This window comes from Podarcis melisellensis (assembly GCF_964234715.1).
Source record: "Podarcis melisellensis genome assembly, chromosome: 6".
Taxonomy (NCBI): domain Eukaryota; kingdom Metazoa; phylum Chordata; class Lepidosauria; order Squamata; family Lacertidae; genus Podarcis; species Podarcis melisellensis.
In genome coordinates, this window is record NC_138538.1 from 93029697 (window position 1) to 93051726 (window position 22030).

At 41.0% G+C, this 22030-nt stretch overlaps 1 protein-coding gene across 1 annotated transcript in view; it reads left to right on the forward strand.

The window, feature by feature from the left end:
* ACBD6 (acyl-CoA binding domain containing 6) overlaps positions 1-22030 on the forward strand; it is a 93686-nt gene that overhangs the window by 37053 nt on the left and 34603 nt on the right. Inside the window, exon 6 of the mRNA XM_081915170.1 lies at positions 9539-9628. Coding sequence (XP_081771296.1) covers positions 9539-9628 — 90 coding nt within the window. The remainder of the gene's footprint in view (positions 1-9538; positions 9629-22030) is intronic.

Sequence of the window (22030 nt, forward strand, 5' to 3'; positions counted from 1 at the left end):
TGTAATGTTTTTCATTGGCAATAGCTCCACATATGGAACACTCACTCTTATTAACAAAACTGTATTTGGACACCCTTTGCTGCCCTTCTGTATCTGTGCAGCAGATATTCACATCACTTGACCATAGGCTATTTGTGAACATGATTTTGCTGGTGTGGCTAAAATAAGTCTGGATTATGTGGGATGTACTTCATACAAATGACTTGCTTTATGGAGGGGTACCCATATTGTTCTTGACTTCAACATCAATTGTGTTGCCATTGTGACATATGAAATGGGCCTTAGAAATGATGGAGCAGCAGCTAATTCATTGCCAGTGAAGTGTCTTTATACCTTTGCCAAAAGAGGGGCAGCTCTTTCACTTGTCATCTAAAGGAGTTTTAGGGTAAAATATATGTCAGCTATGTTCCCTGAAAACTTATTTTTACAACAAAGTGCTATATTATGGTCTGGCATGCTGAAGTGCTTCAGGCTTCTGCGAGCCATACCTTTGTATGTGTACACACCCACCCTCTACCCAATGTAACTTTGTCAGAAGGAACAAGCGGATTATGTTTCTAGCATTTTTTGTAGTGCCAGAAAATCTCCTTCTTGCCATGCCTTCACAATGAGAAGTAAAAATTCAACCGTGCAATTTATGCATACTGGGATTTTCCCTCTGCTTTCTCTATACTGAGGTTCAGCTTCATATAGGGAAATAAATTTTGTTTAGTGAGTTAGGTCCAGGCACTTGTTGGAGAGGGGGAGGTATTATATTAAAAGTGGTGGACTCGTAATCTGGTGAACTGGGTTCGCGTCTCCGCTCCTCCACATGCAGCTGCTGGGTGACCTTGGGCCAGTCACACTTCTCTGAAGTCTCTCAGCCCCACTCACCTTACAGAGTGTTTGTTGTGGGGGAGGAAGGGAAAGGAGAATGTTAGCCGCTTTGAGACTCCTTTGCGTAGTGATAAAGCGGGATATCAAATCCAAACTCTTCTTCTTCTTCTTCTACTCTATATTTTGGTCTGCACTAATAACTCAGTAGCAGTGTTAAGAGAATTGTTATTATCGGAGCTGGACCTTAGTGTCCATGATGGCCATGGAGTGATGGGCCTGGAGAAGCTCCTTCACGCATACTGGGCCTAGGCCATTTAAGGCTTTAAAGCTCAGCACCAACACTCGCAAAGCTCCTTTATAAAGGCTTGAGAGTTTCCCAGATAGTAAATATCTGGCGCGTAAAAGGTCAGACAAAATAAAACCTGTTTGACTTGCTGGTTACTATCTTTGCCCACTGACTATTTGTCCTGCTTTTGGCCTGTAACATGTAGTCTCTCAGCATATTGTGTTGCAGTGAACAGATGAAGTGCTTACGCATTCATAGACTGAGACGCCACAAATTCAGTTGGGTTCTCTTGTAGCTCTAAGCAGATTTCTGCCCTTTGAGCCATGACATTCCCGGCTGGGGTTCTGAATGCTGATGGCATGGCTTTTTATTATTAATCAGGAACTCATATGAATTAATTTGATGAAAGCAGGGGAGGGAGTTTAAAATTCAAGACTAGAAACTCATCCTCGATGAAGTGAACTGAAACATCTGTGTGTTTCTACAGTCCATTGTTCAGCTCTATCAGTATTGCCAGAGGTCACAGGTTGTTTAGCCATATAAGATAAATTTGTATAAATTGCAAGTCCAGGAATGGTTTGTGATTTTCTGGTGATTAGTAGTAATAAACTAGAAGTGAACTTTCTGATATCTGTAGCAATAAACTAGTAATCCAAGCCACTTCTAAGCTACTGTTAGAGACATACAACTTTCTAGAATATCTGCTTCTAGAAAGATAGGGTATTCTTCAGTTAATGAATTCATTATATTCCCCATTCTTATCAAAGATGAAAACAACAGGTTCTTTCACACTTTTATTATCAAACCAATCAGCATCGTTGCAACTCTTCTCATTACTTTTCCCAAGTCAGTGACTGTACGTGGAGGCTTCTTACATGACTTGGCTGTAGAAAAGTTTTATGTACAGTTGTACCTCGGGTTACATACGCTTCGGGTTACATACGCTTCAGGTTACAGACTCCGCTAACCCAGAAATAGTACCTCGGGTTAAGAACTTTGCTTCAGGATGAGAACAGAAATCGTGCTCCGGCGGTGCGGTGGCAGCGGGAGGCCCCATTAGCTAAAGTGGTGCTTCAGATTAAGAACAGTTTCAGGTTCAGAACGGATCTCTGGAACCAATTAAGTACTTAACCTGAGGTACCACTGTATAGCTGTGAAATGCACTTTTAGTAGCACAGTGGTACCTTGGGTTAAGTACTCCTTTTCAAACCCTTTGGAAAGGTGGAGGGGAAGGTGCTCAAATCCCCTCAAGAGCATTCCCTTTGGGAAGGGGGTGCCAGGGCTCTTGGGCACAAGCTGATAGAAAAACAGCACTGTTAAAGCAATGCCAAAATATCTCTTAAGCAGGGCTGGGAGGAATTCATACGGATGTGGGGGGATTTCATCCTGTTCAAAAAGGGTGCCAGTCAGCTCTCTGCAGTCATGGGGATTATATCCTCTCTGCAGTCATGGGGAAAGGTTTTGAAATTGCAGATGTCCCACCCTCCCAGTCCCAAATTAGGCGAAATCCCCTTCCTTTTGAAGGAAATGTGCCCTGTGCCCCACCCAGGCTGCAGATAAAGGCTGCTGTATGAGAGCATACACACAACTATTTGGGCAATCTCCCCCAAAGAAAGCTCAACAACTCTTGAAGGTATGTGCCCGCCCCTGGTGCTGGTTGGGCATGCTCTGCCGCTGTGAGCAATCACATTCACACACGCACACATGCTCTCTCTTGCAGCCCCAGGTAGAATCAGCTGCCTTCGTCCGCTCCTCTCCATGCATTCCTCAGATTTGAAGGTGACAGGTCAGGTGTTTGCTTTGTGGGTCTCTTCGCCACCCCACCCCTTCCTATTTTGAGCCAGGAAAAGCCTCTTATTTTAATTTTTTCGCTTGCGGGGGAAGCTGTTCAGAGCAGGAAATAAAATGCAGCATCTCTGATCTTGCAACGGGCACTGACTAGCTGAGAGGAAGCCATGAAGAAACTGCTAGTAAAAACTCATTGTAAAGAGTGCACTTTTTTGCCATGCTCATTACATTCACCAGCAAACACTTTTTTTTGTTTCAAGGTTCTGAAAATTGAGGTTCACCTTAGATTTGATTGTGCACTAGACTTGAGTAAATACAGTAATTTTATTTAAGCAATAACTACAAATATGCCCAGTGTTGGAGGTGAAACTGGTATAATTTTGGCTCCTGAGATGTATATTTTTAGGTCACACCGTTTTGTGATTGTAAGCTGTTTTAAACTGTTTTCAGTATTGTATTTTAAATTGTAACCGAGTCAGTTGGGCAGGGTACAAATAATAAAATTATTATTGTAAACTGCCTTACAGCATAACTTGGGGTGGGTAATAAATTAATATAACAAAAACAATCATACATTTTTTTTCCAGTCCAAAAAATGATACAAATGAAACTATAAACATTATAGTAAATTAAAATATTTGTTGTATGTAAGCTTTGAAACAGTATGTAGATCTCAGCATTTTCATGCAGATAAAAATATATATAGTTTTCCCCCAAAAGTTCAGAAAATACCATCCCTATAATGTAATTGAGCAGCAGTAAGTTTGACTATTTTTTGTTAAACTTAATAATGTTTAATTCATGTTCAGTATTGAATTTACGAACAGTCATCAATTTCCCTTGATGCAGAAGATGTAAGGTAACTTAGATCCAAAAGCAAGAGGAGTTGGTGCTGTAGTTAAAAACAAAAGCAGTTTCCCATGTCATAGGCATAATATGCTTGGTTTGCTACCATACTGCAAGCCTTTTCCATGTTTTATATTTTTGAAAGTACTTTTCTGACATCAAGTCCTAAGAATGTTGCTTATTTAGTAATCCAGTCAGATGCAGTAGCAATGCTATCAGCATCACTACCTTTGAATCTTGCCTCCCAAGATATTTGCAGCAGTGTGGATTGCTTGTAACAATATTTTAATACACTGCTTTAAAAAGCATTTCACTTACTGTGCTGAAAGAAAATATTTAATAAGAAATGTTTGCATTTCTTCCCGAGTTTTCCAATGCTTTTCAGAGCCGGAGGAGGAACAAAAAAGATCTATTTTTCTATCCCCCCCCCATGGGTGCATCAAGGTAACTGGACGTAATATTGCAGCAGTGAATACAATATTTCTACTGAATGAGCCTTTTAATTATCTTTGCTATGCTTTCTCTTTCTGTCTGAATTAAGAACAGTTCCTATACATGTTGTCTTCAGGCACATGCATGTTTGAAAGCAGGCAATTCTTTTCTTAGCCTCCCCACTTGCTTTGTTTGTGACTAGACCTGTGACATGCAGCAAAGCAAAATTTATGTGCTGTTCACTTGAGAAACTGCTATACAGGCTGGCCAAGTGAGGCACGGAAGATTTAATAGGCAGGGTCACTGTACTTGGGATGAGATTTATGCATTTTTATTCCAGATCATTTAGAGCGTAAGAAGTATCCTCATTCTTTTGCAGCTAAAACGTGTTCTCCATGAGAAAAGAACAAAATAGTAATGGACATCCGGAATATATTTTGGGCTGGGCTGGGCCGGGCTGGGTATATGATGTAATTCCTTGAGAATGAGGGAAACCAGCAGAATGTGATATTGGGAACAGAAGTCGGCTTCCTGTGAATCTTAGCATTTGCATTTTTTGCCTCGATACCTGTGAAAATATGCTTGAAAGTTTTGGGTAATAGCTGAAGGTTGTGAACAAACTTTGAGTAGTCAAAGGCCTAGGTATTTCAGTGACCTGCCTTTGACCTCACCCCTTCTATTGACTAGAAAGATTAGACCAATCCTGAAAAATGTGCTTAACCTTCATAATTATTACTAGTCCCAGAATTTAGCTTTCCTTTTCACAGAATTTGGATTACCTGGGCACAGAATTTTCATTCTTTTAATGCAGTGTACACAGCCTTGATTTGGAGCATAAACTAATTCTGTACATATATTAGACTAATCTAAGGTTGAATACATTTTATGCAAGAGATGGGGCATGTTAGAAATGTAAATGAATAAAGTTACTTTGAGTGGGATTCATTTGAGGGCACAGCTCCTAGCAATTTTCAATTTACGGTTTGGGAATAAAATGAATAATCTAGTGGCCTATGGTCCTCCTGGGGATGCTGTACAACTGTTAAACACCATAGATTTGGAGCCAAAGATGGACAGGCTGTTCAGCTCATGAAACACTTCCAATTTGGCTTTTGGCGCTGGATTATTGCTGATTTGCATAAATTGTTTATGCTTAATCTGTATAGTTTGCAGCATGGGAAGGCCAGACTAACACTGTCCATACCAGGTTTCTCCCCCGCCCCCTCAACACCATTTGTGAAATTGTTGGCATTAAGATAATGAATAAGAGTCTTACTAAAATGTTGTATCACTGAATGGTTTACACTTAAAATTTAAAAATGTGATTATTTAGCACAATGCATAGTATTAGAGAGGTTGCTTTCAATAAACAGTGTCATGTGTATTAGCACATGTGATATATTTGCCTCCAACCACCCAGCTGGTTAATCAAAGGCCTTAGTATTGCCAATTCTTCAAATTTATAACCTTTGGAAAGATAAGGAGATATAGGTAATGCAATTTGGAAGCGCAAGTATGGATATTTTTTATTTGCCTTTGTTTGAGACCCTAGAAAACAACATGCTGTAATGTGGAAGCTTTTCTCATTTAAACAGGAAGGCTAGCACTTGCAATATTACTCTCGCGAAATGAATTTTTTTCAATTAGATTCTAGGCTATGTTGGTTGCCGCTTTCCCCCTCTTTTTTGTTGCTGATCCTGTACCTTTAACTGCAGCCTGATATATAGACATTTAAGAAATGTAGGTTTGTCCGCCACCTGCCTCACCTGCTTTCCAAGAAAAACTTATCCTGCTGGATTTGTGTCATATTGCTTTTAAAGGCACAAGGCCAGAAACTTTAAAAAGGTACCAAACCAAAGCTATGCAAAAGTACCTAAAGGCATCTGTACATAGCAGTTCTACCTGGCCTGCAAACACAGGTAACAGATGCCTTTAGGCATTTTTGCATAGCTTTGTGTACAGGACACTACAGATATTTATTTTTTTATATTTAACAAAATGTATGTGCTGCTTGATTGTAGAAACGTCTATGCAGTTTGCATATGGTATACATGTCAATGCTATGTTGGCAGTAGACATACAATATTGGGCAAATGTTAACCCTGTTTTGCACTCTTCCCACTTGGAGATCCTCCACACACACCTTGGCATCTTCTTCTTTTCTTTTTAAGGAAAAGCTCGTATTTCCTTGAAATGCATTTTTACATGCAGCTTTTTAATTTTGGCGTTCCAAGTTTTTGCACTTAGGTTGTTGGTGGAGAAAGAGAACTTGCAAAAAATTAACCTGTGTTGCAACCCCAAGTAAGTTTGTACCTGTTGTTTTAGACAGCTAGAGAAGAAACTGCAGGAAGCCTAGGCTGGAGTGGCAGCCACAGTGGAAAGCAGGAAAGTGCATGTGTGAGGAAACCACCTAGAGAACTGTGTGGACACAAAACGGAACCTAGCTATTGCATGGGGAAAGCTAATGCCTGACCTGGAACCATTTGTGGATAAGCCAGGGTAGGGGGAGCCAACAGACTTTTCAATAGGTAGAGTTGTGATAGACCTTGGAGAATAATGCAACCTTCTGCAATCTTGGCAGAGCAGGCCGTCTCTCCGTTCTAGACCTAGTCACTCCTGACATGGAGAATGGACTATAAATGACAGATGAATAAACCAGACTTTTATCAGTGAATTAATTTAAAATCATTTTTGCTTTTGCCAGATATGTTAAGATCCACACACTCCTTTTCAATTCTGTGCTGTATAATTGAGTGCAGCAAGCTTTAATAATTCATAGAACTAATCTGGGTGCCATCTATGTTTCTAAAAAGAATAATTGCCAAAACCCATTCTAATTCATGGTTAATTAGTGTACTATCAAAATAATGTGTTACAAAATTAATTACTTGTTGGGTTAAAAGTGAGCTGAAAAGCTTAATGCGTGGAAGCCTGAGACAGCATTTTCCTACTTAAAATAATGATCTACATCTGCTGCCTTTCTGAATAACGTGTAGAATGAAACACGTATTGGGTTAGGTGCAGGTGTCATCCATCCTTCTCAACTTCAAATGTAAAGCTTTGCTGTGTGCTTAAATACCTTGCTTGCTCGCTTGCTGAAGATTCATGATGAGGAAGAGCCATACCTACCTAGCTGGTGGCTTTATGAAGCATTGCAAAGAAGTTTGAATAATCCAGAAGGAAATGCACTCTGTTACAAGATTTCATAAGCTGCGTTAAGATTTCCAGCTTCACTTTAGTACGGGTGGTTAGGAAGATCATTTCTGCAAGTGCATCACATGTTACATCTGGATTCAATATTTTAGTAGATAGTTTTAATTAAGAACTGCAATGTGTACAGTCCGAAGGCATGAGATTGAGGTTGTTTCTAAAAATGTGAGTTGCTTTTTACTTAAAAGTTTATGGACTGAAAAATTTCAGGAAGTTTTTTGTTTAAGATGGTAAAACTTTCTAAAAATGTTCAAAGTCCATAAACTTTCAAGAGCAGTGTTGTTCTGGCCATGGGTTGGAGTTTGTAGGATGAGGTGACGTTCTGGGTCACAGACCTGGGTATATCGTGCCAAAGAACAGTAAAGGCCAGATAAACAGGAACCAGTTCTGAAAATGGCTGAAGGTGTCCCACAGGACCTCATACAGATATGAGGCAGAGAATTTGTGTCAATGATAGCCAGGAGAGAGTGACTGAGCTTACACAGAACATGAAGTCCTAGCTGGCCCCACTTTTCCAGGTTGAGGAGTGCTTCATTAAAAGACCCATGCTTGCTCTTTGAGTCTTGTACTCCATTGGTAATTGGGGATCTCTTTATAGGTTCAATGAGTAGGTCTGAGCAACCGTGACCTCTGGTGTTGCTGATTGGTCCTGAGCTGCTGCCTCAGATATTCAAGGTTCATAGCACAATTCTCTCCATACACACCACCATGTTTTCTCCCTATACTAGACCACTGGTTCAGCTACATTGTGTGGATTGTCCATCAGTTTCTCACCTCAGAGGAAATTTCCTTGTGGTAAAGGTGGGGAATCTCCACCTCAACCTTTGGCCATGCTGCCTGAGAATGCTTGAAGTTGGAGTTGAACAGATTCCCCCATGTAAACCATGTCCTAGGAAGCACAGTCATGTAAAGTCCTCCTAAATTGCAACATAATCCTATAAAATTCCAATAAAACAAGGCTATTGCAGTACAGTAATGGTAGAAGAAGAAGAAGAGTTTGGATTTGATATCCCGCCTTTCACTCCCCTTCAGGAGTCTCAAAGCGGCTAACATTCTCCTTTCCCTTCCTCCCCCACAACAAACACTCTGTGAGGTGAGTGGGGCTGAGAGACTTCAGAGAAGTGTGACTGGCCCAAGGTCACCCAGCAGCTGCATGTGGAGGAGCGGGGACGCGAACCCGGTTCCCCAGATTACGAGACTACCGCTCTTAACCACTACACCACACTGGCTCTCACTAGCAAATAAACCAACTAAATATTACGCTTTTTAATATGGGGAATTCTTTTATCTTTTTGTTTTTATGAATACTTTTAATAGGCTTATAAATGGTTCTTGATCTGATGCAGTATCCAAGCCAAAACTCTGGGTTGGCTCATGAGACTGTCCCAACATGTCATTGGCCCAAGGCATGTGGCAGGTCACACTCTGCACCTTGTTTCCTTGGCTGGGCAGGAAGAAAGTGATCTGAAAGTGGGGAGTATTGACATCAGTCCCTTATCATGGTTGGATCACTTCCTGTTACAGTTGAGGATCTCAACAACTTTCTCCCTCTGCAGAAGCAAGGGGTCTATGAAAATGGTCCTCCCTCAGAGGCTGATGGACCCAATTGCTTTTCAGATGGCCCTGGGGGAATTTCCCAGCTTATAAGCCCTGGGTGACTTGTGGAACATCTGGATGGCTTGGGCTTTTGACATGAGCACCATCTCTCACTTCTTGGAGCCTGCTTGGCTCCCTGGTATACTCCAGAGCTTAGGAAGAGGAAACAAGCTGGGAAATGCCTTGAATGCGCGTGAAGAAAAACTTTGGTCAAATGCAATCGAACAATGGTGAGGGCTGATCATCAAGTCTACCTGGTGGCTGTGAAGACAGCAAAGTAGGCATACTTTGGCTGCCTCCATTGCATCCTTATTGGTTTGTTTTGTTTTTACATATTTTGTGTTCTTGTTTTGTATTTTTGTGCTGTGAACTGCCTCGTGTTCTTCGGATGAAGGGTGGCATACAAATTTAATAAATAATTATAATTCAGAAAAGCAATTATTTTGTTACAGTGCAAGCACTGTTGATATTAATGTATCAAATGAAATGCTTTGAGGCTCACATTGGTTATATTAAGCTATTACAACAGTTTCACTCAATGTTGTTGTTTGCTTGATATTTTAGGGCAGAGCTCTGCTGCACTGGGCATGTGACAGAGGACACAAGGAACTCGCCTCAGTACTGCTGCAACACACGGCGGACGTTAACAGCCAGGTACAGATTGGAGCAGTGACCACTCTGGTATATCTAGTGCATTTCAAAAGGGAAGCAAATACAGCAAAAATGTTCTCAGCTGCACAACTGAAGGGATATGTAGGGTTCTTTAAGGATTCTGCTCTGTTTGAGTACTTTCGGTTCCTCTGCTCATCATAATTTCAGTGTTGTACTATTTAATGTCTCAACCGCACCATGGCATACTTTCTACAGAACATAGGAGCAGCACAGTCCCTTCTTACAAGGGTTTAGCACAAACACAAGTGAAGCGAGGAAGAGAGGAATGGAGGACCAAATTGGGTGATATGTGGGAGTTAGCATCCATACATATTAACTGAAAAGCATCACCAGGGTTCTGCTAGCTTGAGTGGGTTTACCCATTTCCCCTCTGACCATTTGTTGACTTCAAATTGTGCCCCTCCCTGGCTGCTTTCCTGGCTGGTAGTGGAGATGCATGGGTCTCTGTTTCTTTTCCCCTGTGAAGAGAAAAGCAGCTTCAGGTGGGCAATTTTAAGTGAACAGACAATGAGAAATAAAAGACTGAAGTGTTTCTTTCGCCCTCCTGCTGTTCCTCCTCACACGGATGAGCAGAAGAATTCTGTTGGAAGAATTTTGGAGGAGAGGTTTGATTGAAGCGATGATATTTTGTCTGCATTATGGAGATGTCAGCTAAGGGATGAAAATCAGATAAGTTGAATCTGAGAAAGTGAGGACAATTAAATAATAGAGAGGAGGGGAATTTGTTTAAATAAATCGTTCTGTTTTCGTTTATAAGTGCTAGGAGCCTAAAGATCATGCAGAAAGAGAACTAATGCATTAGCTTAGAGGTGATGAAATCATGGCTGTTGAAGGGAAATGAGATTTTTTTTTTGAAGATGACATACCAGCAAAAGTGGGGCTTACTGAGCCAAGGGATGAGTAGAGCACAGATTAGAGTTTTATCTAGCTACGAATTTCCTTCCTGATGTACAGAGTTAATTGACTACTGTTGGGTTATACACACTGGTTTCATGAGAGAGAAACCCTACTAGGGCTGGAACACGATTGATTTCTACAGTCAGTTTCTTTGGTATGATGTGCAGCAACTTGCTTCCTGTGCCCTTGCTTAAAAATACTTACATTAAAAGCAGTCAGCTTTTTCAACAAACAGCTTTTTTTACAAACAATGCAATACATAGTTTAATAGTTGCTTCATTAGTAAACTGTTGTTATAAAAGTTCGGAAGAAGAACAGGTTTCTTGATGAGCAACACAAGCTTAGTTGATGAAGTGTTTAGTGCTTGATACTTAAGTAGGTGCAGTTAAAGTGCATATTATTCTTTGATCCTTAGATATCTTTTCAACTTGGTGTACCATGATAACAATCCATGAAAACTCAAAGTTTAAGATGTTCGTTTCAGTTTTGGAAAGCAACAAAAATGTATTGGTTGCAAATTTTAAACATGGAATTGACTTGGGAAATTACATTTTTTAAAACACAGAAACCTTTCTCTCCTTTTCTCTTTCCTACTTTTTATATATTGCCATTTTCTAGCCAAATAATAACAGAGGAGGCTTTCTAAAATGCACATAGATACACATGCATCCATGACTCCAACATGGGTTAAATTCTAGTAATATTTTGTTTGTTTGTGCATGTGATGTTATCTTTATGAAGAGGAAAGCAGAGACCTTTGTGCTAGAGGAGGACATACTCCAAACTACAGTTGGAAACCTTTTGCCAGTCAGAGTAAATAGTACCGGTCTAGGCAAGCACACTTTGATTTCTGAAGCAAAAGTTTGGCCAGTACTGCAGTGCTTGCAGACGGTACCACGTAGTGAATACTAATGTGCAATAGCTAGAATGAGTGTTGGGCAGTGGTTAGTTCCAGAGTCACCAATCTTCAGATGATTGTGGGAACCTGAAAAACTGTTGTAGGTTACAACCCAATCTTTTATATACACCTTATATACATCTTATATATATGATGTAAGCAACAAGCAGACATGCATTCATTCACTGAAGGGCTCAGATGTTTCATATGGCAGGACATCTTTGTTGGTCTCAGTTTATGTCTGTATTTTGGCCTTAAAGACCCGAATGAGAGTGCATGGAGGGTAAGTTGTAAGAAAGCTTATTTTGCTGTATGAACAGCAACATTGCTGACCATGGGGCACATCTGTTAAGACATCGGACTTAACTTCCAATTTCCCAGCTTTGTGGAGTTTTGAGTCAGCTTGAGATGGCCTTTACTCTGGCCTTAAACTGGCAGGTGTTTAGGGGGGGAAATATTTGAACTGCAGCAACAGAGTGGTAGAGCTTTTTTCCTTCCAGATTATAGGGCAGGCTGAGTCCAGCTCTTTTCAGTGTTGATAATTACCTTTAATAATACATTTGAAAAGAGATGGTGATTGCTTGGGATGGAGGGAGTGCAGAAAGAACTAATTTGTGGAGTGGGAGGTAGGCTTTGCTTTGTGTTGAAAAGGGTCATTTGTGTAATCTAATTACCTAAATCCTTAGCCACAGGCCTTTTCCTAGTGGGTGGCTCTGTCTTGAGAGCTATACTTAGAACTTAGATGGTTTGGGCATCTTGTAAGTGAGTGGCTGCCCCAGATCCAAAATCTGCATCTCCTGTTTTGTTTTCTAATTTTAACACAGATTAAAAAAATAGGTATGCCTACTGTGAATAAATAGGCATAGTTCAGATATAACACTGGTCTATGCTTTCTGTGGGACACGGGTGGCGCTGTGGGTTAAACCACAGAGCCTAGGACTTGCCGATCAGAAGGTCGGTGGTTCGAATCCCTGCAACGGGGTGAGCTTCCGTTGCTCAGTTCCTGCTCCTGCCAACCTAGCAGTTCGAAAGCACTTCAAAGTGTAAGTAGATAAATAGGTAACACAGGAAGGTAAACGGCGTTTCCGTGCGCTGCTCTGGTTTGCCAGAAGCGGCTTCGTCATGCTAGCCACATGGCCCGGAAGCTGTACGCCGGCTCCCTCGGCCAATAAAGTGAGATGAGTGCCACAACCCCAGAGTCAGTCACAACTGGGCCTAATGGTCAGGGGTCCCTTTACCTTTTTATGCTTTGTGTTATGTGCAGAAGTCTTTGGCTGATTGTGCTCTGCCTTCTCCTCTCCCCTTCCCCTCTCCCATTCACAATTTCTGTTTTTCAGTTAGCTGCAGTTTGTTCTCATGTGTGAACTTGGAGTGGTGGTTTGTCTTATGATTTGGAGCAGAGGTAGCTAACCCTTTCTGCCCTGAAAGCCTTGTCAATAGCTTCCAATCCCTCTGGGAGCCACATGTAGCCAAAAAGTGGGTGAGGCCACCTACAGCTGACATGCACACCAGGTAATACACAGTCATATTTGTGTATGTGCAAATCTTAGATGATAAATCTGGCGAGTTGCAGATTGTTCCTTGTTCCTTAAGTACATAAGCTTGCTGCTATGCGTGAGGGAGCTGCGTCGAAAGGTAACCAAGCACTCTCGAGCTAGTTTGTTGTGTCATTGGACTAAAGCTGTAATTTGTGATATGGCTAATTTCCATCTTGCATAGAATGTTATAAAATTTGAAGTTATCACCAAGATTCATACCAGATTAAGAATATAAGCAGTAACTTTTATCTACTGAACGTTAGAAATAGTTTGAAACTAGGTAAAGCCAAAAAGGCCTACGATCACAGTTAACGCAGGAAACCTGCATGGAAATGGGCGGGTCTGTAATACCCACCAGGATATGAGTTGAGCACTGAAGGTTCATGGAGATAATTGCAGAGTGATATAACATATTTACAAATCTTTCTTACAGAGGATGTTAGAGAGAGACCTCTAGCTGATAAATCTGAAAGTTTACCACAGTTTGAAGTGTTTGTAGAGGAGACAATAGACTTCGAGAGGATATTGACAGTTTAAATAAGTCATCAAGACTGGATTGCATAAGATCCTTTACAGATTTGTTAACAATGCCAGCTTTTTATTTATTCCAAAAATGGCAAATTGGGTGAGCTTAACAAGGTAAATTGCCTGGTATTAACACCAGCCAAACATTCTTAACTATGTTTAATTTAGATAAATCTGACATATTAGTGAAGAATTAGAATGCCTTTGTGAGAGGAGATAATTGTTTTCACAGATGTTTGTAAACTATTCAGTTTGTCAGTGTAGAGGAATAAACACAGAAATACTTAACTCTTTGTAGTTTGGACCTGTATATGTTCCATACACAAAAAGGAAAACTAAAACAGGCACTATTATCAGTTGATACACTGTTTGTTTTGTTTAACTAAAAGATTTAAATCCTGCCTTTTGGTTCCCCTATAGAACTCTAAAGGCAGCTCATAGCCTGAATAAAATGATAAGTAAAATAACACATTATCATAAAAGATAATTTCCAAGATGGCAGAAGCAGTTTTTTAAAAACAAAAACAAAAAAACCCCTTAGTGTGGAAACAATGAGTATCAAAAATGTATGTCCTATACCTCCCATCTCTGTGAGTGTTTATTTGTTTTCTACACTGCTCTTCATCTAACAATGAAGGATGAATATTTTTGCCGGGCGCCTATCTCTCCCACTTCTCTGCAACACGCTCATTCACTCCCCCAGGTGGGGCAAATACTGCCTGATAACTAAGAAGAAAAAGGAAATGAACTGTTTTGGAGATCCCTCAGTCACATACACAAATGCACCTTCTCTCTAGCAACTGCTCTGAAGAATACCATTCGCCTAACACTCTTACCTTTGCTGCCTCATTCCCCTCCTCCTTTTGGTTCTACTCAGCTATAATCTTTCTCTATGGGAGGGATGGAGAACATTTTCTTGCTGGTGGGCCAGATCTTAACACCTCCCCGTCCCTCATAGCTGCCCACTTGTCAGTAATCTGATGTCAGGTGAGGCTGCCCTTTGAAGGTTGGACTGAATTGGTAGCATGGGACGTTGTGCTGTTTCAGCATAGATTTGCAGATATTCGCAGGAGCATTGTAAGGGCTGTTTGAAAGTCCTTTGCTTACATTGCTGCCCCGCTCCAGTGTGGATTGTACACAGGACTTTCAAACAGCCCCTGTGATGCTCCTTTAAAGGTACATTGCAGGCCTTTTTGAAAGCTCTGTGCTGCACTTTAAATTCCTGAGCTTCAGGGGACAGGGCTGGGAGGGAGAAGTGGTTTTAGCTGAATGCTATCGACTTCCCCCTCCTTGAGCAAGGCATGCTCTGACCACCCATCAACTGATGAAGGGCTGGGCGTTCGCCTTGTTGCAGCGAAGGAACGTAGGGAGCCCACCTTAAACTTCTGCTTGTCCGGCCCCACACCTTACGTCATAAGAATGTAAGAACTTGCTGAATCAGGCCAATGGTTCATCCAGTCCAACGTCCTGTTCCCACAGCGGAACCAGATGCCTGTGGGAAGCTTCAAGCAAGGCACGAGCACAATAGCACCCCTCCCTAGATGTGATTCCTAGCAGCTGGTATTCAGAGGTATAGTGCCCCTGTCAGTCGAGGTAAAGCATAGCCATTGTGGCTACTTGCCATTGATAGCCTTGTCCTGCATGAATTTTGATGACTTTAAAAGAAGATTAGACAAGTTGGTGGCCCCATCACTGCCTCCTGTGGGAGCGAATTCCATATGTGTCGCATGAAGTAGTACTTTCTTCTGTTAATCCAGAACGTCTAACATTCAGCTTCTTTGGATGCTTGCGAGCACCAGTGCTCTGGGGTAGAGGGGGAACCTTTTCTCTATCTTCTTTCTCCCATGTCATGCATAATTTCTGTTATGCCACCTCTCACTTCCCCTTTCGCTAAACTGCTGCAAATGCTGCAACCTTTCTTCATAGGGGAGTTGCCCATGTACGACATGTATGACACAGGTGGACGTGACTTCCTGAAAATGGTCTGGTGGGCTAGGTTTGACCCAAGGGCTGGAGGTTCCCCATCTTTACTCCTTGGGCTTGTTTGGGGGAAATGATGCCGTGACCTCAGCAGCTATTATAAGAAGCCTTCGTCTTGATAATACCTGTTTGCACACTGAGCAACCAACGCAACAGAAAAGACAAAGAGGTCTGAGGGGCTTTGTTAGTCCCAAGATTCTTACTCGTGTTTCAACACTGAGTTGCCATTTTAATTGAAAACAGCATAGCTCTCTTCAGAAAAGGGCAAGGGCACTTCAAGGGTGTGAGTGGGGGAATTCTTAACTATGGTTATTCATCAGGATGGTAAATGGTCTTTTCTGCCCCCGGGGGGGCTAGAAATTGAAAAGAACAACAGCAGGGGCTTTTCTTTTAAGAGCTTTGTGTAAAATTTATACCTTTAGCATTTCTTGGCTATTATATTGCCAGAAAGCCAGCTGTTCAAAAGACACAAGTGTACATTTTGTTCCTTTCCCAGGAAAGATCAGAATGTGCTGCTTCAGCATTGTTCTGTGTTCTTGTACCATCAAGTGAAATCTCCATTTGTGGCATTGTAGAGCACCATCAAGGTGTAATTTGGTTATTGCTTCCACAGCATTTACAGAGGCTGTAAACCATCAAGACCTATGCAGTTTTTGTTGTTGTTTGCTTGTTATTGACTAATAACCTAATGTACTTTTTTTTTTTAAGTGGGCTGTTTACTCAAGGTGGAACTGTGCCTTACAAATATTGTTACATTTAGGGGGGGATTTTGACTTAGAAGCATTCAGTCATAATCCCACAGATGGTAGCTTTGCCCTTTTGGCTCCTCAGCCAAGCACATCCACCAAATGTCTGAACCTGAACTATACCCTTCAGTCTGTCACCAAAAATGATACCAAGTTGACCCTCTGTGTCCTCACACAATTTTGTGTGTTTCTGTGCCCCAACCAGTGGCAGCTACTGATGTCAGCCAGTGTCATGTTTCTTGTAAGATGTAGTTCTGCCTCAGCAAGGGCAGTGTTGTTGCCACCCTCCTGAGTGTTCACTTGATCCATTTTGGGACAGATGTTTTTGAAAGATGGCCAACCTGCCAGTGTCAGTTTTGATTTCAGAGGAGGGGACTTCTTTCTGCCTCAATATGTAACCTTTCCTGTTGCAGACTGAAAGCATTCCATCAGTTTAGATGGGAAGGTGCTTGTGAGTCAGAGAGCTTCTGGAGACAAAGATGCAGAGTATCAATTCTTTTATAGTACACTCATGCACGTTTTTGGGAGGGGGGGCATGCTTTTCAAATAGAGACAATACAAACATAATAAATGGAAGAGAAGGTTCATCTCCCTCATGACTCAATCCTTCTCAAACGACATTATTATTGACTGGACCATTGGTTGCCAAAAAGAAAAATCAATTTTTAGAAGTACTTGCTTGGCCACAGATCATGGTACTAACCCAGCACAGACAGGCTGATTTTATCAACTATCTGAAGACTAATTTCCACCATTAGCCAGAAATGAAGTAGAAATTATGGATAAATCAAAGATGGCTTCGTATTTCTTTCCATTTTCTTGCTCCTTTTTATTCTGTGCCTCTAAAATGCTTTTATGTCTCCTTTAATTCTGTCATCTTCCAATTTGATGCAGTTATATAGTCTATGTAGCTCAGAACCTGCATTTAGTGTTGTTTTGTGTTCCCCAAAAGCTCTATAACACACTCTCACTCACTCACTGTCTCTCCCTCCCCCCCTTGCTCAAACCATTCATTTCTGGCCTCCTCTGGCTCCAATTGACATTCTTTTTGCAAAGGTACAGTTATGAGTGAGCATCAGTATTATGAATATAGGACAAGACACACCAATAACTTAGTGGTCCACCTTGAAGAAGGGGTGTAGGGAAGCAACTTTCCCCCCACCGTGACCATCCCATGAGAAGTCCACGAGAGGATTAAAGGGCAGTATACTTACGGCTTTTCTCACTTGTTTGCCTTGCCTTCACGTCTGTAATTGTACCAGAATGCTCCCAAACAAATTCTGTTTGCATGTATATGGCAAATGGCAATAAAAGAAGGTATGGATCTTTTTCACATTTTACTACAGAAACAAATGGCTGTATGCAAATTTTCAAGTAGTATAGCTGCTAAAGGACAATCTTGTGTTGTACTACTTTGACTGTTAGATAACTCTGATGTGCAGCCAGCACCCTTCTCTCTCAGACTTGAATCTAACAGCTCTAATTCACTTTGTAAAATTACCATCCAAATTAAAAGCTGTTAAATGCTGAAAGACATTTCTTAGGTATCCAAGGCTTTTACTGAAAAATAATACTGCTGACCTTTTACGATTCTTAATGTACTAAATTATGTCCAGTGTCGTACATACCTTATATAACGTCATGTAAGACTACTGTGAGATTTTTTTGTTGCAAGGAGGGATTATAAATGTTATTTAAAAATCAACATGTTAAATCACATGTTGGAATAAACCCAGCTTTATCTAAGTAACCTACAAGTGCATTTGCCATGATGACAGGCACTGCAGTGGGAAGGGGAATCGCCAAAAATGCACCTCCCCCATTTCACTGATGAATCCTTCTGTCAGTACACAGTGAGCACCCAAAAGCTTTATATGCTGCTGGACTGTGTAATTTTTTTTCCAACTTTATCCAGCTTAAGGAAGTTCAACTTAGACAAGAATTTATTATAGGATTGTTCTCTAGTATAGATCAGCCTCTGCCAATGACCTGCCAATGTTCCCTGACGGTTAATCGTGCTGACTGGGGCAGATGGCACTTTGCGCTCCAAAACAATTGTAGGTACCAGGATGGGGAAAGCTAGTATTGATCCCTATCAGATTGGACAAATGTATAGATTTCTTCAGAATACTTAATCTTCATAAATTTATTTGCAGCCATGAAGAAGAACGAGTAGTCATGTTAAATCTTCTAAATTTCTTACCTTCTTCAAATATTTATTTCTTGGTGCCTTCAAATGTTTAGCTATGCTTTTAAAGAGGCCGCTTGGGTATGTTTTGTTTCTTTCCCAAAGGGTTGTTCTCCAACATCCTGTGTTGCATTTACTTAAAAAAAACACAACCCTGTAATTCTGACCTATTTTACATTAGTAGGTCATTATCATCTGAAAACATATTATTTAATCTCCCATCTTCTTTCACAGCTTCAGTCCTTATTTGAATCTTTTCAAAACAAAAAACAAAACCCTGTGATCAGCAGGTACAGCACTCTCAGACTGAGTGTTTACATTTCAACCAGGTAATGTGAGGAAACAAGTACATACATTCTGGAGTAAGTAATTTATGTATTTTTACCCTAGAAAAGAAAGTATGGCCTCTGTTTTTTCTGAATATTGTACTCTTCTGATTGCCTCCTCTCTCCTGCGGCTCCTTGAGCACTTTCGCTACCAGATTTCTTGCTGCAGGCCTGCTGAAAATGCCAAGAGAGGAGGGCAGAGAAAGCAGCAGCATATCGTAAGTGTAAAAAGGGTAGTTTGCCCAACACCAGTTCTTTCCTGCTGTTTCTCAATTTGGCCGTTCCAGGAAGCTCTCTGTACGCTGCAAGCATATATGCCCACCCTGTTTATACTCCTGCCGATGGTTGTGAAATCCATTAACCAAAAGAAAGGAAAGATCTGCTTAGTGACAGAGGGTAGCTTTCTGCATTAAAGCATTGACTTGGTGCCAGTCACAGTTATTAGAAGTGGCACAGCTCCACATTTCTCTCACAGGTCTCTCTGAAGAATGCAGGTTGGCAGCAGGTTGAATGCTAAGTGGTCAGTGCTCAGCAGATGCTGTTTATGTCTTCTGAGGGGGGGGAAAAAACCTTTTCAGCAAAAACATCATTCAAAGCATTCACAAGTTTCTGCTGGAACTTTGAAGTATTTTTTTTGGATACGACAGTGATTTATTTTGGTTTCTACTCCACCTATTGGATGTACTGGAGAACTTTTGAAAACTTGCTGGACTTTGGTGTGTATATTTCCCCCCCTTGTGATGGTGGTTAATCACGAGAATTATTGGGAAACTGCAGTTATTGTTGATTAGCTCATTTGTGGTTCACAGCGTTCCCTAAATATGAAACTTGCTATCAGGAAAGAAGATGAGGGTTTTGAAATGAAAAAAAAGTCATTCCTTCCCACACACCTCCTGTTCTATAGTTAGTGTTTGAAGCTGCCCTTGAAAGAATATACAAAGCTTTATATTTAGGTGCATTATTACCAGTGAATAGTGTAGAGAACTTTGTTTTCAAAGCTCAGCATCATATAATCCAGTCCTAAAACATGCTTCGCTTGGAAATATTTTGACAGTGGTGTATATACTGATACATCCTCTTAATGTTGCAAAACAAGTTATTTGTGGTTACCAAGCATCCAAATTCAGATATATAGATATGTCTGGGTTGAAACAGCAGTAGGTGGGAGCTAAATATATTTACCATTGAAATAAATGTACTGTATAGTCTAGAATATATGCTTTTGGTTAACACCTATCACCCAAAGTCTGTTCTACAAAAAGTTTCATCCAATCCACATAGCTGTTAAATATTTATCCCCTCCAAGAAATGTTTTGTGGAATGTGCCTCTAAGCATACATTTTAAAAATCATATTTTAATGTGGCATATGACATTCTCGGATGGTCCTATTACCTTTTTAATTATCCTTATCTTGTTACTGTGTACTTAGATTTGGTGGTTTAGTCATCTGACAAACATGTGCCTAATGTGCTAAATCACCTGTATAATTTTGGAAATTGTTTAGAAGGTTTAAACCCTCTTTGAGCTATTTGCTCTTTAAAAAAAAAGTCAGGTGTGAAAATGTAACCTGTTGTTCAAGAACAAAACAAGATTCCTCTGGCAGCTGAGTCAGTTTTCCAGGTGAGTGCATCATAACAGAAGGGCTCTAGCCTCAAATTGTTTCCTTTAATCCTGGGTTTCATCTTGAAGCATGAAACAACATGCACATCTTCTGTCTCTACTTAGCAGTGACAAATCCCTATTTTTCAAGATGGCATCAATCATATTCGCACCCTGTCAATCCACAGAATTCTCTCTGATGAAAGAATTTATTTGGAGTTAAAAGGAAATCCTTCATTCCTGCTGCTGCTTATAGACTTCTGCTGCTGGCTGTATTTAATAGGAAGATGACAGTTGCCCAACACTTTAAGCAAACCAGTCTTTTTGCATGTTATTAGCGGATATTGGGGGGGGGGGAGCCAGGCAGCTAGCTGAAGAGCTTGTGTTGTCCCTGCACAGAGCCTTACGTTGGCTGACAAAATCCCTGGAGTTGCTGACTGACTGGTTAAAGGGACCTTGCCTTATTTTGCAGTCTTTGATTTCTACAAGGCTGGGAGACAGAGGTACTTGAGGGAGCTCATCCTTTTGAGTTAGAATAAGCTTGGCAGAACTGAGACTTCTGGCAAGGGGGGTCCCTGGACTATTGCCAGCCCATAACTCCAGTGCTCAAAAGCTTGCACTGGCTGCCCATATGGTGCTGGGCCAGGTTCAAAGTTATTGAATTAATTTGCAAGGCCCTTAACAACTTGAGTCCAGGATACCTCAGGGACTGCATGGTTCCTTATATCCCTGCACTAGTGTCTTGGGGGAGTTTATGTTAGTGTCTCCCCATGGCTCAGATGCGTGGCTGGCTCAATATCCACCAGGAGCTGTGGGTTCATTATTGCGGGTCCAGGTTTGTGGAACTCGCTGCATGTTGTAGTCAGGCAGGCTCCTGACTTCATGATTTAAGCTCCTTTTTAGTCTTCCTGTATTGGTCTCTTGTGCACTGCTTAGAAACTACTGTGATTAAGTGGTATGCAAATGGTTGTATCATAATGTATAACCAACTAAATACCAGTAGGTTGGTTTTTGCAGAATCACCAAAAATAAGACCTGCATCGGTCCCCAAAAGTAGAAAACAAGTCCCTTTGCACATTGTAGTAGCACATGGCTTCTTCTACTTTCACAGTGTTTTCACATGGAACTTTATTATAGCAGGCATTAGAATTAAAAATTAAACAAATATTCAGGCATAGTATCCCACTCTACATTTGCTAGAAATTTGCACAATATTCTTCCATCAGCCTCATTAAAAGGTGTCTGAATCTCTAAACCAGTTACTACTTTTTTCTCCTCACATTAACAGAAAGAATCTGCCGTTCTTAAGAATCTGATCGGTTTTAAGAAGATCAGTTAGTTGGGTTTACCTCCCTGCAGAAATGTGAGTTTTGATAGCTTGTCCACTTAGCTGAGCATTGTCTCCAATATTGTAGACTACACTGAATGGTTTCAGACTTGGGGCATTCCCAGCCCTTCCCAGAGGTGGCAGAGAGTAAAGCTGGGAGTTTCAGCATGCAGAACTAATGCCCTACCACTGAGCTATGACCCGTCATTATACAAACAAGGCTCCCATTCTACCAGTCTGAGTTACATAATTGCAATCTCTTATAGATGGTTGACCTGAATGATTAAGTGATCTGGCTGCTTAAAGCATTTCTGCTTCTGTATGACAACCTGAACTGTCTAAATCCTTAAGTCAGTGTA